Below are 19097 nucleotides of genomic sequence, written 5' to 3' on the forward strand. Positions count from 1 at the left end.
TCAGCACTCGCCTCCAGGAGGAGCTCCAGGCTTTGCAGCACATTTTAAAATAGCGTTGTTTGTCACGCTTCCCCCCATAGAATCACATGGGAAAAGAGACGTCTGTCACCAAAAAATATCCCTCATTTGAATCGTTTCTGCCTTTATTTGAATGAGCCTGACAACCACCGCCAGTGGTCGATTTTGCTTTGCGTGTTTTTCCGGTCTCTCGGCGGTCTTTTACCTGAGAGGGGATCTGGGCGCTGGTGGAGCTGGCCCGTTGCCGTGCATCCCCATGCCGTTCTCGGTCAGGAACTCCTCCAGGTCCATGTACTGCAGCTGGAACAGGCCTCCGTCGCACGGCAGGGTCCTCTCCCACAGCAGGGGGCCCAGGAACGCCGAGTGGGAGCCGGGCCGCAACGCGCCGGCCCCGGGGGCCCCTCCGCCGGCCCCGCTGTTGTTGCTCTGCGAGTCTTCTTCAGATTCCGAGGGCTTGTCTTTGTCTGGAGGGAACCAGAAGTTAGATTAGTTCACCATCGACACCCGACCGGCCTCGTGATCTTGTTTTTCCTCGTCTTTAATTCGCGCGGCGGGACGATTTGTTGGCTTCGAAAAAAAACGACGCAAGCCGCTCCATCCCGACGCAGCCGTCGTCATGGAAACGGCGTCACGTCATTTGAATATCTTACATAGCCAAAAGAAATATCACAAATCAGATAAGACTCGAAATATTCCATCACACATCCTGCACAAAAGAGCCAAAAGAAAGAGTCTGGTGGCCAGATGGTCACAGGTTTGATCCCCTAAGGGTGACACACACACACACACACACACACACACACTGATGCACTTAAAACTCCGTCTCTCGTGCTACGACTGAGTTTTAGTATTGATCTCTAACTGCAGCACGCAGCAAAGGTTTTTGGGTAATTCCTGATGGTCAGATCACTTTGTATCGTGCGTTTCTTCACGATCACTGTCAGAAAGATTCCCTTCAGAAGACAAACGGCCGTCAACAAACCGCTCCGGGGCGTCGGCATCATTTGATGAACGGCCCTTTTTCTGCTTCCTGTAAAGCACTTAGTCGCGATCGTTAAGCGGCATCTATAAATACAGTTGACTTGACTGACTCTGACCTCTGACCTCCCGCAGAGGTCGGCACGTCTATCTGACGATGGAAAGATAGATGTGTGACATCGATAAAGCATCAGCGGAAAAAAAATACAAAACGCCGAACTTCATCGCAACAACACGGATAGAAATGGAGAGAGCGTGTTTTTTTGGGGGGGTTTTGTGCCCTGATTTTGACTTTGATGATATCGTTCTACAGAATTATGCCTCCAAAAAGTGCATATTGAATAATAAAACCCAATGAATTAGTAATAAAAGAGCATATTTAACTGGGCCGGGATGACATCGTAATGAGACGGAGGGAACGAGAGAGAGAGAGAGAGAGAGAATATCAGGAAGGCTGGAAATTTAAATTTAAAGTGATTAAAGAACATTGAGACGCGGGAGATTACAACAAGGAAACGGCAGAGGAAGGACAGAGGGAGGAAAGCAAGCGGAGAGTCAAGACCATCACAATCTCTCTACCATCATCATCATCATCATCCTCCACTACCTGCCTTTTTTTACCTCCATTTTTAGATGAGTCTGTTTCATACCAATCTCAATGTAGTGAAGGAAAAAGGAGAGCAGATGATCAGTAATCTCCTTAAAAGATGCACATTGTTGCACACATGTTAATAACTATCGCATTTCTTAAACGACGGTGGAAACACGGTGGAAATATGGTGGAAACACGCCTGAAATAGGATGGAAATACGATGGAAACACGGTGGAAACACGCCTGAAATACGATGGAAATACGATGGAAACACGGTGGAAACACGGTGGAAACACTGTGGAAACACGATGGAAACACGATGGAAACACGGTGGAAACACTGTGGAAACACTGTGGAAACACGATGGAAACACGATGGAAACATGGTGGAAACACTGTGGAAACACGGTGGAAACACGGTGGAAATATGGTGAAAACACGCCTGTAATACGATGGAAATACGATGGAAACATGGTGGAAATATGGCGGAAACACGGTGGAAATATGGTGGAAACACGCCTGAAATACGATGGAAATACGATGGAAACATGGTGGAAACACGGTGGAAACACTGTGGAAATATGGTGGAAACACGCCTGAAATACGATGGAAATACGATGGAAACACGGTGGAAACACGATGTAAACACGATGGAAACACGATGGAAACACAATGGAAACACGATGGAAATACGATGGAAACACGGTGAAAATACGGTGGAAATACGGTGGAAACACGATGGAAATACGGTGGAAATACGATGGAAACACAATGGAAATACGATGGAAACACGATGGAAATACGGTGGAAACACGATGGAAACACAATGGAAATACGATGGAAACATGGTGGAAACACTGTGGAACACGGTGGAAACACGGTGGAAACACGGTGGAAACACGGTGGAAATATGGTGGAAATACGCCTGTAATACGATGGAAATACGATGGAAACATGGTGGAAATATGGCGGAAACACGGTGGAAATGTGGTGGAAACACGCCTGAAATACGATGGAAATACGATGGAAACATGGTGGAAACACGGTGGAAACACTGTGGAAATATGGTGGAAACACGCCTGAAATACGATGGAAATACGATGGAAACACCGGTGGAAACACGGTGGAAAACACGGTAGAAACACGATGGAAACACGGTGGAAACACGATGGAAATACGATGGAAACACGCTGTAAATACGTGGAAATACGATGGAAACACGATGGAAACACGATGGAAATACGGTGGAAACACGATGGAAATACGGTGGAAATACGATGGAAACACGATGGAAATACGGTGGAAACACGATGGAAACACGATGGAAACACGGTGGAAATACGGTGGAAACACGGTGGAAACACGGTGGAAACACGGTGGAAACACGATGGAAATACGGTGGAAACACGATGGAAACACGGTGGAAACACGGTGGAAATATGGTGGAAACACGGTGGAAACACGGTGGAAACACGGTGGAAACACGATGGAAATACGGTGGAAACACGATGGAAAACACGGTGGAAACACGATGGAAACACGATGGAAACACGGTGGAAACACTGTGGAAACACGGTGGAAATACGGTGGAAACACGATGGAAATACGGTGGAATACGGTGGAACACGATGGAAACACGGTGGAAACACGGTGGAAATGGAAACACGATGGAAACACGATGGAAACACGATGGGAAACACGGTGGAAACACGGTGGAAACACGATGGGAAACACGATGGAAATACGGTGGAAATACGATGGAAACACGGTGGAAATACGGTGGAAACACGGTGGAAATACGGTGGAAAAACGGTGGAAATACGGTGGAAATACGATGGAAACACGATGGAAATACGGTGGAAACACGGTGGAAATACGGTGGAAACACGGTGGAAACACGATGGAAAACACGATGGAAATACGATGCAAATACGATGGAAACACGATGGAAATACGGTGGAAATACGATGGAAACACGATGGAAATACGGTGGAAACACGATGGAAACACGATGTAACAACACGGTGGAAACACGATGGAAACACGATGGAAATACGGTGGAAATACGGTGGAAACACGGTGGAAATACGGTGGAAATACGATGGAAACACGATGGAAATACGGTGGAAACACGATGGAAACACGATGGAAATACGGTGGAAACACGGTGGAAACACGATGGAAATACGGTGGAAACACGATGGAAACACGATGGGAAATACGATGCAAATACGATGGAAACACGATGGAAATACGGTGGAAATACGGTGGAAACACGATGGAAACACGGTGGAAACACGATGGAAATACTGTGGAAATACGATGGAAACACGATGGAAACACGATGGAAATACGGTGGAAACACGATGGAAATACGGTGGAAACACGGTGGAAATACGGTGGAAACACGGTGGAAATACGGTGGAAATACGATGGAAACACGATATAAACACGATGGAAATACGGTGGAAACACGGTGGAAATACGGTGGAAACACGGTGGAAATACGGTGGAAATACGATGGAAACACGATGGAAATACGATGCAAATACGATGGAAATGGAAACACGATGGAAATACGATGGAAACACGATGGAAATACGATGGAATACGATGGAAACATTCACCATTACATATCACCAACGTCTATGAGAGACACCACTGCACAGGAAATGCACTTCACCAATAATATAAGAACTAGAGGAACTGAAGGTCGCCTCACAACTCTATGAATATGGGAATCGAACCAAAACACAGCCGGTGGCCCGACGGCGACCTGTAACTCAAGCTGCTCCCAGAAAGGAGAGATTGAAGAGTGTAAAAAAAGTGACTCATTCCAATGGTGAAATGAAAGACACGCCCTCCATACAAGGCAAAGAACAATAACAACATAACATGCGACTTCAAGAGAAAGGAGGAAATCCCTCAAAGAGCATGAGAATAAAAAAGTTTAAAAGAAAAGAGGAGCAGGAGGGAAATGGAAAGAAAGACACAGGAGATGAGAGTAAAAGACGAACGGGGGCCCGAGAAAGACATTAAAAAAAACATGTAAATCAGCAGAGGGACCGAGGAAGAGATCTGATGAAGAGGAAGAGATCTGATGAAGAGGAAGAGGAAGACGTGAGAGGGAGCGGACAGACAGCGAGGAAGCGATGAGCTGGATGGAGTGGGTGTTGTGAAGGCGTCAAAACGAAAGCGCTGCCTCTGGAAAGAGAGAGAGAGCAGCAACATCACGCACGCACGCAACAACATCTTCCTTTCTTTTTTTCCCGTTTTTTCTCCAACACGCCCCTGAATGCATCGCCTATCATTAGGGGAGCGTGCGCTCTATGGGAGCTGACAGGCGAGGCGGTGCAGCCGAGGCCTCTGAGCTGCTTTCTGGCTCCATGGAGAGCCTGTCAGCCGCGCTCACCATCACCTCCTCCTCCTCCACCTCCTCCTCCTCCACCTCTTCCTCCTCATGCAACAGAACGAAAAAAATGGGGGCTGCAGTAGCACCGAGGGGCCACCAGGGGCCGCCAGAACAACACAGCAGGGAGCAGACTTTGTTTTTCTCCCCTTCCTGTTGTGTGCGTGTTTCTGTGTGTGTGTGTGTGTGTGTGTGTGTGTGTATTCGTTCATCTGTACTTGTGAGGTCCATTCTGCTCGTAGGGACACGTCCTCACCGAGACAAACCAACATTCAAATTAATTAGTGTCCTCACTAAAACCCAACAAAAACCCAGTGTGTGTTATGGACTGGGAGTTATGAGAGAGAGAGAGAGAGAGAGAGACGAGGAGAGAGAGAGAGAGAGAGAGAGAGAGACAGCCTGGTTAATATTTTTCATGGCAGCTGGTGGGAAACAATTCAATCCCACTCACTAACCTTTATTTAAACAGAGCAGAGGATCACAACGCAAACGACTGCTGCTGCATTTCGGTGCCGACCGCTCCAGATTGCGTATCTTTTTTTTAAACCCTTCTTCTTCCCTCCTCCTCCTCCTCATCCTCCTCTTCCTCCTCCTCCTCCTCCTCGTGATCATTTCATTCCTCCACCAAATGCAAAAAGGAAGCGTTTAATATGACAATCCAGCAGGAGGAGAACTGAAAGTGAAAACCGAGTGTGTGTTGGACAAGCAGAGCCTCTCTATTTTACAATCACACCTACCCACTCAGTCACACACACACACACACACACACACACACACACACACACACACAGTGAATAATCACTGTAATAGGTCTGTGGCTTTACTGCGGTTGACGTTTGTTCTTCACATCGGAGCAGCAGCTGATGAATGATGTCATTCATCGATTCTGATGCCGTTTACTCTCTTGATTAAAATGTCAAAGGAATGATGAAAGAAATGCAGATGGTCACGTCTCAGAGGAGCAGCTGACATGTTGACGAGCTTCTTGTTTTATGAGACCGACAAAACCAAAGCCCCCCCCCCCCCCAAAAAAAAGATAATGCAGTTCATGGTTCTGATTTGACAAAAGAAGGAGTCATCACATTTGAGAAGCTTGAAACTCATTTATGGTCCTTTTTTTACTCTGGAAATGTCTCGCCGTCGACTAAGTGAATAATCAAACGATAGTTTTATCTCTGTTTTCGTGTTTTATCGCTGAAATATTACGAGATCATATTTCTGCAGAGGCTTCAAATGCCTCCGCGGTTCAGGATTATGGACTTTATTTTATTGCAATAATACAATTCAGAGCGGTGAAAACTTCTTTCAGAGGCCAGTAATGCACGTGTAGCACATTAACATGTATTGTAGTACATTTGAATACACGTGTAGTACATTAACATGTATTGTAGTACATTAACATGTATTGTAGCACATTAACATGTATTGTAGCACATTAACATGTATGGTAGTACATTAACATGTATTGTAGTACATTTGAATACACGTGTAGTACATTAACATGTATTGTAGTACATTAACATGTATTGTAGCACATTAACATGTATTGTAGCACATTAACATGTATTGTAGTACATTTGAATACACGTGTAGTACATTAACATGTATTGTAGTACATTAACATGTATTGTAGCACATTAACATGTATTGTATCACATTAACATGTATTGTAGTACATTTGAATACACGTGTAGTACATTAACATGTATTGTAGTACATTAACATGTATTGTAGTACATTTGAATACACGTGTAGTACATTAACATGTATTGTAGTACATTAACATGTATTGTAGTACATTTGAATACACGTGTAGTACATTAACATGTATTGTAGTACATTAACATGTATTGTAGTACATTTGAATACACGTGTAGTACATTAACATGTATTGTAGCACATTAACATGTATTGTAATGTACATTAACATGTATTGTAGTACATTAACATGTATTGTAGTACATCTTAATGCACTTGTAGTACATTAACATGTACTGTAGTACATTAACATGTATTGTAGTACATTTGAATACACGTGTAGTACATTAACATGTATTGTAGTACATTAACATGTATTGTAGTACATTAACATGTATTGTAGTACATTTGAATACACGTGTAGTACATTAACATGTATTGTAGTACATTAACATGTATTGTAGTACATTTGAATACACGTGTAGTACATTAACATGTATTGTAGTACATCTTAATACACTTGTAGTACATTAACATGTATTGTAGTACATTAACATGTATTGTAGTACATTTGAATACACGTGTAGTACATTAACATGTATTGTAGTACATTAACATGTATTGTAGTACATCTTAATGCACTTGTAGTACATTAACATGTATTGTAGTACATTAACATGTATTGTAGTACATTTGAATACACGTGTAGTACATTAACATGTATTGTAGTACATCTTAATACACTTGTAGTACATTAACATGTATTGTAGTACATTAACATGTATTGTAGTACATTTGAATACACTTGTAGTACATTAACATGTATTGTAGTACATTAACATGTATTGTAGTACATTTGAATACACGTGTAGTACATTAACATGTATTGTAGTACATTAACATGTATTGTAGTACATCTTAATGCACTTGTAGTACATTAACATGTATTGTAGTACATTAACATGTATTGTAGTACATTAACATGTATTGTAGTACATCTTAATACACTATTTTAAAGGACTTGTAGTACATTACATTTCTCTGTATAATCCAGTGACTTGTCCTTACTGTCCCTTTAAGAAGTTGCTTGCCTATAGGAACCCTTTCTCTCTCTCACACACACACACACACACACAAACACGTGCACACACACTCACCTTTCATCTCGCAGCAGTCCTTGGTTCCTCTCTGGTCGGCCTTGATTGGCAGCTGGAGCAGGGTCTTCAGGTTGGTCATGGAGGTCAGGTGTCCGCCTTGGGGACCACTTCCAGGCGGGTTGCTGGCCCCAAACTGCGGGCTCGTGGCCCCGGCAGGGAGATCCGGCGGTAGGAGCTGAGTAAGAGGCCTTGACATAACTTCCAGGAGAGGAAGAGGAGGAGGAGGTGGAGGAGGAGGTGGTGGTGGGAGTTTCTGGGGGGAGTGGGGAGGAGGAGGAGAAGGAGGCGGCGAGGAGCGGAACCTGCAGACCGTAAATTCAAGATCAAAATAATCCAATTAGCGACACTAATTGACAGGCGCGACGTCGAAAAGGTGCGCGCGCTCAAGACCTCCACCTGATATCCCGCTTTTCCTCCCGTCCCATGAAGAAGAAGAAGAAGAAAAATATGTGTGGTTAAAAAAAAAAAAGAGAAAAAAAGAAAAAAAGAATAAGGGGGCACTTATCTCCAAAATGGCAACATGTCCGCCGAGTCTAAAGCATCCCCGGACCGGCAGAGGGTCCGCGAGCCGCCGTGCCCTCTTTCTTTATTCCTCTATTCTTATTCTATTTGAACTCAACTCCGCTCCGCACTCACACGCGCGCGCACAGGAAGACCGATTGAATCCCGGAGCTCTGCAGCGAGTGAAGTCCCCCCCCCCCCCCCCACCACCACCACCACCCCCCCTTATCCTTCGAGTTTGTGGGAAAACACTCACAAACTCACCCTCGGGTCCGGCTGATCGATCGACCACGATCGATCGATCGATCGTGGGGGGGGGGACTTCACTCGCTGCAGAGCTCCGGGATTCAATCGGTCTTCCTGTGCGCGCGCGTGTGAGTGCGGAGCGGAGTTGAGTTCAAATAGAATAAGAATAGAGGAATAAAGAAAGAGGGCACGGCGGCTCGCGGACCCTCTGCCGGTCCGGGGATGCTTTAGACTCGGCGGACATGTTGCCATTTTGGAGATAAGTGCCCCCTTCTTCTTTTTTTCTTTTTTTCTCTTTTTTTTTTTTAACCACACATATTTTTCTTCTTCTTCTTCTTCATGGGACGGGAGGAAAAGCGGGATATCAGGTGGAGGTCTTGAGCGCGCGCACCTTTTCGACGTCGCGCCTGTCAATTAGTGTCGCTAATTGGATTATTTTGATCTTGAATTTACGGTCTGCAGGTTCCGCTCCTCGCCGCCTCCTTCTCCTCCTCCTCCCCACTCCCCCCAGAAACTCCCACCACCACCTCCTCCTCCACCTCCTCCTCCTCTTCCTCTCCTGGAAGTTATGTCAAGGCCTCTTACTCAGCTCCTACCGCCGGATCTCCCTGCCGGGGCCACGAGCCCGCAGTTTGGGGCCAGCAACCCGCCTGGAAGTGGTCCCCAAGGCGGACACCTGACCTCCATGACCAACCTGAAGACCCTGCTCCAGCTGCCAATCAAGGCCGACCAGAGAGGAACCAAGGACTGCTGCGAGATGAAAGGTGAGTGTGTGTGCACGTGTTTGTGTGTGTGTGTGTGTGTGTGAGAGAGAGAAAGGGTTCCTATAGGCAAGCAACTTCTTAAAGGGACAGTAAGGACAAGTCACTGGATTATACAAGAGAAATGTAATGTACTACAAGTCCTTTAAAATAGTGTATTAAGATGTACTACAATACATGTTAATGTACTACAATACATGTTAATGTACTACAATACATGTTAATGTACTACAAGTGCATTAAGATGTACTACAATACATGTTAATGTACTACAATACATGTTAATGTACTACACGTGTATTCAAATGTACTACAATACATGTTAATGTACTACAATACATGTTAATGTACTACAAGTGTATTCAAATGTACTACAATACATGTTAATGTACTACAATACATGTTAATGTACTACAAGTGTATTAAGATGTACTACAATACATGTTAATGTACTACACGTGTATTCAAATGTACTACAATACATGTTAATGTACTACAATACATGTTAATGTACTACAAGTGCATTAAGATGTACTACAATACATGTTAATGTACTACAATACATGTTAATGTACTACACGTGTATTCAAATGTACTACAATACATGTTAATGTACTACAATACATGTTAATGTACTACAAGTGTATTAAGATGTACTACAATACATGTTAATGTACTACACGTGTATTCAAATGTACTACAATACATGTTAATGTACTACAATACATGTTAATGTACTACACGTGTATTCAAATGTACTACAATACATGTTAATGTACTACAATACATGTTAATGTACTACAATACATGTTAATGTACTACACGTGTATTCAAATGTACTACAATACATGTTAATGTACTACAGTACATGTTAATGTACTACAAGTGCATTAAGATGTACTACAATACATGTTAATGTACTACAATACATGTTAATGTACATTACAATACATGTTAATGTGCTACAATACATGTTAATGTACTACACGTGTATTCAAATGTACTACAATACATGTTAATGTACTACAATACATGTTAATGTACTACACGTGTATTCAAATGTACTACAATACATGTTAATGTACTACAATACATGTTAATGTACTACACGTGTATTCAAATGTACTACAATACATGTTAATGTACTACAATACATGTTAATGTACTACACGTGTATTCAAATGTACTACAATACATGTTAATGTGATACAATACATGTTAATGTGCTACAATACATGTTAATGTACTACAATACATGTTAATGTACTACACGTGTATTCAAATGTACTACAATACATGTTAATGTGCTACAATACATGTTAATGTGCTACAATACATGTTAATGTACTACAATACATGTTAATGTACTACACGTGTATTCAAATGTACTACAATACATGTTAATGTACTACCATACATGTTAATGTGCTACAATACATGTTAATGTGCTACAATACATGTTAATGTACTACAATACATGTTAATGTACTACACGTGTATTCAAATGTACTACAATACATGTTAATGTGCTACACGTGCATTACTGGCCTCTGAAAGAAGTTTTCACCGCTCTGAATTGTATTATTGCAATAAAATAAAGTCCATAATCCTGAACCGCGGAGGCATTTGAAGCCTCTGCAGAAATATGATCTCGTAATATTTCAGCGATAAAACACGAAAACAGAGATAAAACTATCGTTTGATTATTCACTTAGTCGACGGCGAGACATTTCCAGAGTAAAAAAAGGACCATAAATGAGTTTCAAGCTTCTCAAATGTGATGACTCCTTCTTTTTGTCAAATCAGAACCATGAACTGCATTATCTTTTTTTTGGGGGGGGGGGGGGCTTTGGTTTTGTCGGTCTCATAAAACAAGAAGCTCGTCAACATGTCAGCTGCTCCTCTGAGACGTGACCATCTGCATTTCTTTCATCATTCCTTTGACATTTTAATCAAGAGAGTAAACGGCATCAGAATCGATGAATGACATCATTCATCAGCTGCTGCTCCGATGTGAAGAACAAACGTCAACCGCAGTAAAGCCACAGACCTATTACAGTGATTATTCACTGTGTGTGTGTGTGTGTGTGTGTGTGTGTGTGTGTGTGTGTGTGACTGAGTGGGTAGGTGTGATTGTAAAATAGAGAGGCTCTGCTTGTCCAACACACACTCGGTTTTCACTTCAGTTCTCCTCCTGCTGGATTGTCATATTAAACGCTTCCTTTTTGCATTTGGTGGAGGAATGAAATGATCACGAGGAGGAGGAGGAGGAGGAAGAGGAGGATGAGGAGGAGGAGGAGGGAAGAAGAAGGGTTTAAAAAAAGATACGCAATCTGGAGCGGTCGGCACCGAAATGCAGCAGCAGTCGTTTGCGTTGTGATCCTCTGCTCTGTTTAAATAAAGGTTAGTGAGTGGGATTGAATTGTTTCCCACCAGCTGCCATGAAAAATATTAACCAGGCTGTCTCTCTCTCTCTCTCTCTCTCTCTCTCTCTCTCTCTCTCTCTCTCTCTCTCATAACTCCCAGTCCATAACACACACTGGGTTTTTGTTGGGTTTTAGTGAGGACACTAATTAATTTGAATGTTGTTTTGTCTCGGTGAGGACGTGTCCCTACGAGCAGAATGGACCTCACAAGTACAGATGAACGAATACACACACACACACACACACACACACACACAGAAACACGCACACACAGGAAGGGAGAAAAACAAAGTCTGCTCCCTGCTGTGTTGTTCTGGCGGCCCCTGGTGGCCCCTCGGTGCTACTGCAGCCCCCATTTTTTTCGTTCTGTTGCATGAGGAGGAAGAGGTGGAGGAGGAGGAGGTGGAGGAGGAGGAGGTGATGGTGAGCGCGGCTGACAGGCTCTCCATGGAGCCAGAAAGCAGCTCAGAGGCCTCGGCTGCACCGCCTCGCCTGTCAGCTCCCATAGAGCGCACGCTCCCCTAATGATAGGCGATGCATTCAGGGGCGTGTTGGAGAAAAAACGGGAAAAAAGAAAGGAAGATGTTGTTGCGTGCGTGCGTGATGTTGCTGCTCTCTCTCTCTTTCCAGAGGCAGCGCTTTCGTTTTGACGCCTTCACAAACACCCACTCCATCCAGCTCATCGCTTCCTCGCTGTCTGTCGCTCCCTCTCACGTCTTCCTCTTCCTCTTCATCAGATCTCTTCCTCTTCATCAGATCTCTTCCTCGGTCCCTCTGCTGATTTACATGTTTTTTTAATGTCTTTCTCGGGCCCCCGTTCGTCTTTTACTCTCATCTCCCTGTGTCTTTCTTTTCCATTTCCCCTCCTGCTCCTCTTTTCTTTTAAACTTTTTTATTCTCATGCTCTTTGAGGGATTTCCTCCTTTCTCTTGAAGTCGCATGTTATGTTGTTATTGTTCTTTGCCTTGTATGGAGGGCGTGTCTTTCATTTCACCATTGGAATGAGTCACTTTTTTTACACTCTTCAATCTCTCCTTTCTGGGAGCAGCTTGAGTTACAGGTCGCCGTCGGGCCACCGGCTGTGTTTTGGTTCGATTCCCATATTCATAGAGTTGTGAGGCGACCTTCAGTTCCTCTAGTTCTTATATTATTGGTGAAGTGCATTTCCTGTGCAGTGGTGTCTCTCATAGACGTTGGTGATATGTAATGGTGAATGTTTCCATCGTATTTCCATCGTATTTCCATCGTGTTTCCATCGTATTTCCATCGTGTTTCCATTTCCATCGTATTTGCATCGTATTTCCATCGTGTTTCCATCGTATTTCCACCGTATTTCCACCGTGTTTCCACCGTATTTCCACCGTGTTTCCACCGTATTTCCATCGTGTTTATATCGTGTTTCCATCGTATTTCCACCGTATTTCCACCGTGTTTCCACCGTATTTCCACCGTGTTTCCACCGTATTTCCATCGTGTTTCCACCGTATTTCCATCGTGTTTCCATCGTGTTTCCATCGTATTTCCACAGTATTTCCATCGTGTTTCCACCGTGTTTCCATCGTGTTTCCATCGTATTTCCACCGTATTTCCATCGTGTTTCCATCGTATTTGCATCGTATTTCCATCGTGTTTCCATCGTGTTTCCACCGTGTTTCCATCGTGTTTCCACCGTGTTTCCACCGTATTTCCATCGTGTTTCCATCGTGTTTCCACCGTATTTCCATCGTGTTTCCATCGTATTTCCACCGTATTTCCACCGTGTTTCCACCGTATTTCCACCGTATTTCCATCGTGTTTCCATCGTGTTTCCACCGTGTTTACATCGTGTTTCCATCGTGTTTCCACCGTATTTCCATCGTGTTTCCATCGTATTTCCACCGTATTTCCATCGTGTTTCCATCGTATTTGCATCGTATTTCCATCGTGTTTCCATCGTGTTTCCACCGTGTTTCCACCGTATTTCCACCGTGTTTCCACCGTATTTCCATCGTGTTTCCATCGTATTTCCACCGTATTTCCACCGTTTTTCCACCGTATTTCCACCGTGTTTCCACCGTATTTCCATCGTGTTTCCATCGTATTTCCACCGTATTTCCATCGTGTTTCCATCGTGTTTCCACCGTGTTTCCACCGTGTTTCCATCGTGTTTCCATCGTGTTTCCATCGTGTTTCCATTTCCACCGTGTTTCCACCGTGTTTCCATCGTGTTTCCACCGTATTTCCACCGTATTTCCATCGTGTTTCCACCGTATTTCCACCGTGTTTCCACAGTGTTTCCACCGTGTTTCCATCGTGTTTCCATCGTGTTTCCACCGTGTTTCCATCGTGTTTCCACCGTATTTCCATCGTGTTTCCACCGTGTTTCCACCGTGTTTCCACCGTGTTTCCACCATATTTCCACCGTGTTTCCACCGTGTTTCCATCGTGTTTCCACCGTATTTCCATCGTGTTTCCACCGTGTTTCCACCGTGTTTCCACCGTGTTTCCACCGTATTTCCACCGTGTTTCCATCGTGTTTCCATCGTGTTTCCACCGTATTTCCATCGTGTTTCCATCGTATTTCCACCGTATTTCCATCGTGTTTCCACCGTATTTCCATCGTGTTTCCATCGTGTTTCCATCGTATTTCCACCGTATTTTCACCGTGTTTCCATCGTATTTCCATCGTGTTTCCACCGTGTTTCCATCGTGTTTCTACCGTGTTTCCACCGTGTTTCCACCGTGTTTCCATCGTATTTCCATCGTATTTCAGGCGTGTTTCCACCATATTTCCACAGTGTTTCCACCGTGTTTCCACCATGTTTCCATCGTATTTCCATCGTATTTCAGGCGTGTTTCCACCACATTTCCACCGTGTTTCCGCCATATTTCCACCATGTTTCCATCGTATTTCCATCGTATTACAGGCGTATTTCCACCATATTTCCACCGTGTTTCCACCGTGTTTCCACCGTGTTTCCACCGTGTTTCCACAGTGTTTCCACCATGTTTCCATCGTATTTCCATTGTGTTTCCATCGTGTTTCCACCGTATTTCCATCGTGTTTCCATCGTATTTCCATTGTGTTTCCATCGTATTTCCACCGTATTTCCATCGTGTTTCCACCGTATTTCCACCGTATTTTCACCGTGTTTCCATCGTATTTCCATCGTGTTTCCATTGTGTTTCCATCGTGTTTCCATCGTGTTTACATCGTGTTTCCACCGTGTTTCCATCGTATTTCCATCGTATTTCAGGCGTGTTTCCACCATATTTCCACAGTGTTTCCACCGTGTTTCCACCATGTTTCCATCGTATTTCCATCGTATTTCAGGCGTGTTTCCACCATATTTCCACCGTGTTTCCGCCATATTTCCACCATGTTTCCATCGTATTTCCATCGTATTACAGGCGTGTTTTCACCATATTTCCACCGTGTTTCCACCGTGTTTCCACAGTGTTTCCACCATGTTTCCATCGTGTTTCCATCGTGTTTCCACAGTGTTTCCACAGTGTTTCCACCGTGTTTCCATCGTGTTTCCATCGTGTTTCCACAGTGTTTCCACCGTGTTTCCACCGTGTTTCCATCGTATTTCCATCGTATTTCAGGCGTGTTTCCACCGTGTTTCCATCGTATTTCCATCCTATTTCAGGCGTGTTTCCACCATATTTCCACCGTGTTTCCACCGTCGTTTAAGAAATGCGATAGTTATTAACATGTGTGCAACAATGTGCATCTTTTAAGGAGATTACTGATCATCTGCTCTCCTTTTTCCTTCACTACATTGAGATTGGTATGAAACAGACTCATCTAAAAATGGAGGTAAAAAAAGGCAGGTAGTGGAGGATGATGATGATGATGATGGTAGAGAGATTGTGATGGTCTTGACTCTCCGCTTGCTTTCCTCCCTCTGTCCTTCCTCTGCCGTTTCCTTGTTGTAATCTCCCGCGTCTCAATGTTCTTTAATCACTTTAAATTTAAATTTCCAGCCTTCCTGATATTCTCTCTCTCTCTCTCTCTCTCGTTCCCTCCGTCTCATTACGATGTCATCCCGGCCCAGTTAAATATGCTCTTTTATTACTAATTCATTGGGTTTTATTATTCAATATGCACTTTTTGGAGGCATAATTCTGTAGAACGATATCATCAAAGTCAAAATCAGGGCACAAAACCCCCCCAAAAAAACACGCTCTCTCCATTTCTATCCGTGTTGTTGCGATGAAGTTCGGCGTTTTGTATTTTTTTTCCGCTGATGCTTTATCGATGTCACACATCTATCTTTCCATCGTCAGATAGACGTGCCGACCTCTGCGGGAGGTCAGAGGTCAGAGTCAGTCAAGTCAACTGTATTTATAGATGCCGCTTAACGATCGCGACTAAGTGCTTTACAGGAAGCAGAAAAAGGGCCGTTCATCAAATGATGCCGACGCCCCGGAGCGGTTTGTTGACGGCCGTTTGTCTTCTGAAGGGAATCTTTCTGACAGTGATCGTGAAGAAACGCACGATACAAAGTGATCTGACCATCAGGAATTACCCAAAAACCTTTGCTGCGTGCTGCAGTTAGAGATCAATACTAAAACTCAGTCGTAGCACGAGAGACGGAGTTTTAAGTGCATCAGTGTGTGTGTGTGTGTGTGTGTGTGTGTGTGTCACCCTTAGGGGATCAAACCTGTGACCATCTGGCCACCAGACTCTTTCTTTTGGCTCTTTTGTGCAGGATGTGTGATGGAATATTTCGAGTCTTATCTGATTTGTGATATTTCTTTTGGCTATGTAAGATATTCAAATGACGTGACGCCGTTTCCATGACGACGGCTGCGTCGGGATGGAGCGGCTTGCGTCGTTTTTTTTTCGAAGCCAACAAATCGTCCCCGCCGCGCGAATTAAAGACGAGGAAAAACAAGATCACGAGGCCGCCGTCGGGTGTCGATGGTGAACTAATCTAACTTCTGGTTCCCTCCAGACAAAGACAAGCCCTCGGAATCTGAAGAAGACTCGCAGAGCAACAACAGCGGGGCCGGCGGAGGGGCCCCCGGGGCCGGCGCGTTGCGGCCCGGCTCCCACTCGGCGTTCCTGGGCCCCCTGCTGTGGGAGAGGACCCTGCCGTGCGACGGAGGCCTGTTCCAGCTGCAGTACATGGACCTGGAGGAGTTCCTGACCGAGAACGGCATGGGGATGCACGGCAACGGGCCCAGCTCCACCAGCGCCCAGATCCCCTCTCAGGTAAAAGACCGCCGAGAGACCGGAAAAACACGCAAAGCAAAATCGACCACTGGCGGTGGTTGTCAGGCTCATTCAAATAAAGGCAGAAACGATTCAAATGAGGGATATTTTTTGGTGACAGACGTCTCTTTTCCCATGTGATTCTATGGGGGGAAGCGTGACAAACAACGCTATTTTAAAATGTGCTGCAAAGCCTGGAGCTCCTCCTGGAGGCGAGTGCTGACCCGCTAGGAAAAGTACAAAGAAAACAAACAACAAAAAAACACAATTATTGTGTCCTTCATTCCTGAATCCTCACGGCCAATCAACGAGCTAACGAGCTAGCATGTCGTCTAAACTGCCAGCTAATGATTTCTATTAATTTTCTATTAATTAAAGTTTGGGTGTCGGATGACTTACCGTAGTGCAGTCAAACGCACGCTGTTTTAAAAACAATATTTAGACTGACGATACGTCTTCTTCTCCTCCCAGAGCTCCCAGTCGGCGGTGCCCAACCAGAGCTCCCAGTGCCCTCCCACTTCTCCTTCGCCCTGCTCCTCCTCTTCCTCCTCCTCCTCCTCCTCCTCCATGTCCTCTTCTTCCTCCTCTTCCTCGCTGCTGGGACTGGAAACCGTCCAGCCACAACCGCCGCCGCTACCGCCGCCACCTCCGCCGCCGCCACTGCCACCGCAACAACAGCAGCAGCCGCCGCCGCCGCCGGGGATGATGGGAGAACCTGAGTGTCATCATGGTGAGTGAATGAGGCATTTGGGGTTTCAATTAGTTATTTAATTTCAAATACCTTTTAAACAAAAAGATGTGATAAAAGCACCGTTTTTTATATCTTTAATAACTTAAAAAATAATAATGACTGCAAATCTGCGTTCTCTCTCCTGACCACCAGGGGGCGACTCCTCTGGTTGTATAGAAGTCTATGCTTCGTGTGTTAAAGCTGCATTCTCTCTCCTGACCACCAGGGGGCGACTCCTCTGGTTGTATAGAAGTCTATGCTTCATGTGTTAAAGCTGCATTCTCTCTCCTGACCACCAGGTGGAGACTCCTCTGGTTGTATAGAAGTCTATGCTTCATGTGTTAAAGCTGCATTCTCTCTCCTGACCACCAGGGGGCGACTCCTCTGGTTGTATAGAAGACTATGCTTCATGTGTTAAAGCTGCATTCTCTCTCCTGACCACCAGGGGGCGACTCCTCTGGTTGTATAGAAGTCTATATAAATGACTCTACTTCTCTTGATGTATTCCCTCAGTAAACATTGTAAACATTAGTTTTTAGTCTCAATCTCTAGTTTCAAGTCTTCTTCAATACAGCGTGATGTTCATTTAGTAAATTATGGTCATTTAGAGTCAAACAGACCATAAAGCAGGGGATGCTTAGCTCCACCCTCTCGTGTCACCTTCTGGTTGCAAAAAGAAACCAAGATGGCGACGACCAAAAAGGCCAAACTAAAGGCTTCAAAAACCATCATATACATCATATATCAAATATGATGTAAATGATATATATATATGTATGATATATATATATATATATGATATATATACAGTATATATGATATATATATATATATGATGTATATGAAGCCGCCCATGCTTTGATCCGGCCCTAATGAGGACACACAGACTCCTGATGTCACATTGCATTAAATAACCCACTCCTTCAACAATAACCAGAGAGGGATTTTGTGTAATTATATCTCTGTGTGATAAACGGCAGCCTGTTTGCATCCATATTACATATTCACAGAGTTCCCACTCTCTGATGCTTTTCATGTGAACCAGATCTGTCTGTTGGTCTTTTTTTGGGGGTGGATTTTATTTCACAAGTTCCAATTACGGCTAATCGCGTGTTTTTTAAATTATTTTAATTAATTTCATAATTCTCCGAGCCATCGCAGCGTCTTTTGGAGATGTGTCGTTCTTTTAAAGGAACGGTTGTTACGGTTTGTTTGGTCACATCTCACATGATGAGCGGAGCGTTCTTAAATCGTGGCACTTATTATTATTATTATTATTATTATACAACTTATTATTATTTGAACCCCCAAAACGACGATCTTCAGACGAGAAAGTAACATTTTTATATATTTAAAAAACTGCACGATGCACGTTAACA

General features: G+C 44.0%; 2 protein-coding genes across 2 annotated transcripts in view; one reads left to right on the top strand and one right to left on the bottom strand.

Moving 5' to 3' along the window:
* Positions 1-219: 219 nt before the first annotated feature.
* On the bottom strand, positions 220-8319 carry LOC117739213 (ena/VASP-like protein). Its single transcript, XM_034545505.1, has 3 exons — positions 8248-8319; positions 7852-8153; positions 220-482 (listed from the first exon to the last, which is right to left on the bottom strand). The coding sequence occupies exons 1-3, from the start codon at positions 8274-8276 to the stop codon at positions 220-222; spliced, it is 594 nt and encodes a 197-aa protein (XP_034401396.1). The 5' UTR covers positions 8277-8319.
* Positions 8320-8674: 355 nt separating this feature from the next.
* Positions 8675-19097, top strand: part of dbpa (D site albumin promoter binding protein a) — a 30119-nt gene continuing 19696 nt past the window's right edge. Inside the window, exons 1-4 of the mRNA XM_034544873.1 lie at positions 8675-8966; positions 9061-9362; positions 16729-16988; positions 17460-17718. Coding sequence (XP_034400764.1) covers positions 8938-8966; positions 9061-9362; positions 16729-16988; positions 17460-17718 — 850 coding nt within the window. The 5' untranslated portion in view covers positions 8675-8937. The remainder of the gene's footprint in view (positions 8967-9060; positions 9363-16728; positions 16989-17459; positions 17719-19097) is intronic.

The sequence above is a fragment of the Cyclopterus lumpus genome, chromosome 11 (genome assembly GCF_009769545.1).
Source record: "Cyclopterus lumpus isolate fCycLum1 chromosome 11, fCycLum1.pri, whole genome shotgun sequence".
NCBI lineage: Eukaryota > Metazoa > Chordata > Actinopteri > Perciformes > Cyclopteridae > Cyclopterus > Cyclopterus lumpus.

Excerpts from the sequence above, each read along its gene's own strand:
- LOC117739213 (XM_034545505.1), bottom strand. The coding sequence starts at position 8,276 with ATGGGACGGGAGGAAAAGCGGGATATCAG. Across the intron at positions 8,154-8,247 it reads GAGGAAAAGCGGGATATCAG|GTTCCGCTCCTCGCCGCCTC; the intron begins GTGGAGGTCTTG and ends TACGGTCTGCAG. Across the intron at positions 483-7,851 it reads GGACTGCTGCGAGATGAAAG|ACAAAGACAAGCCCTCGGAA; the intron begins GTGAGTGTGTGT and ends GGTTCCCTCCAG.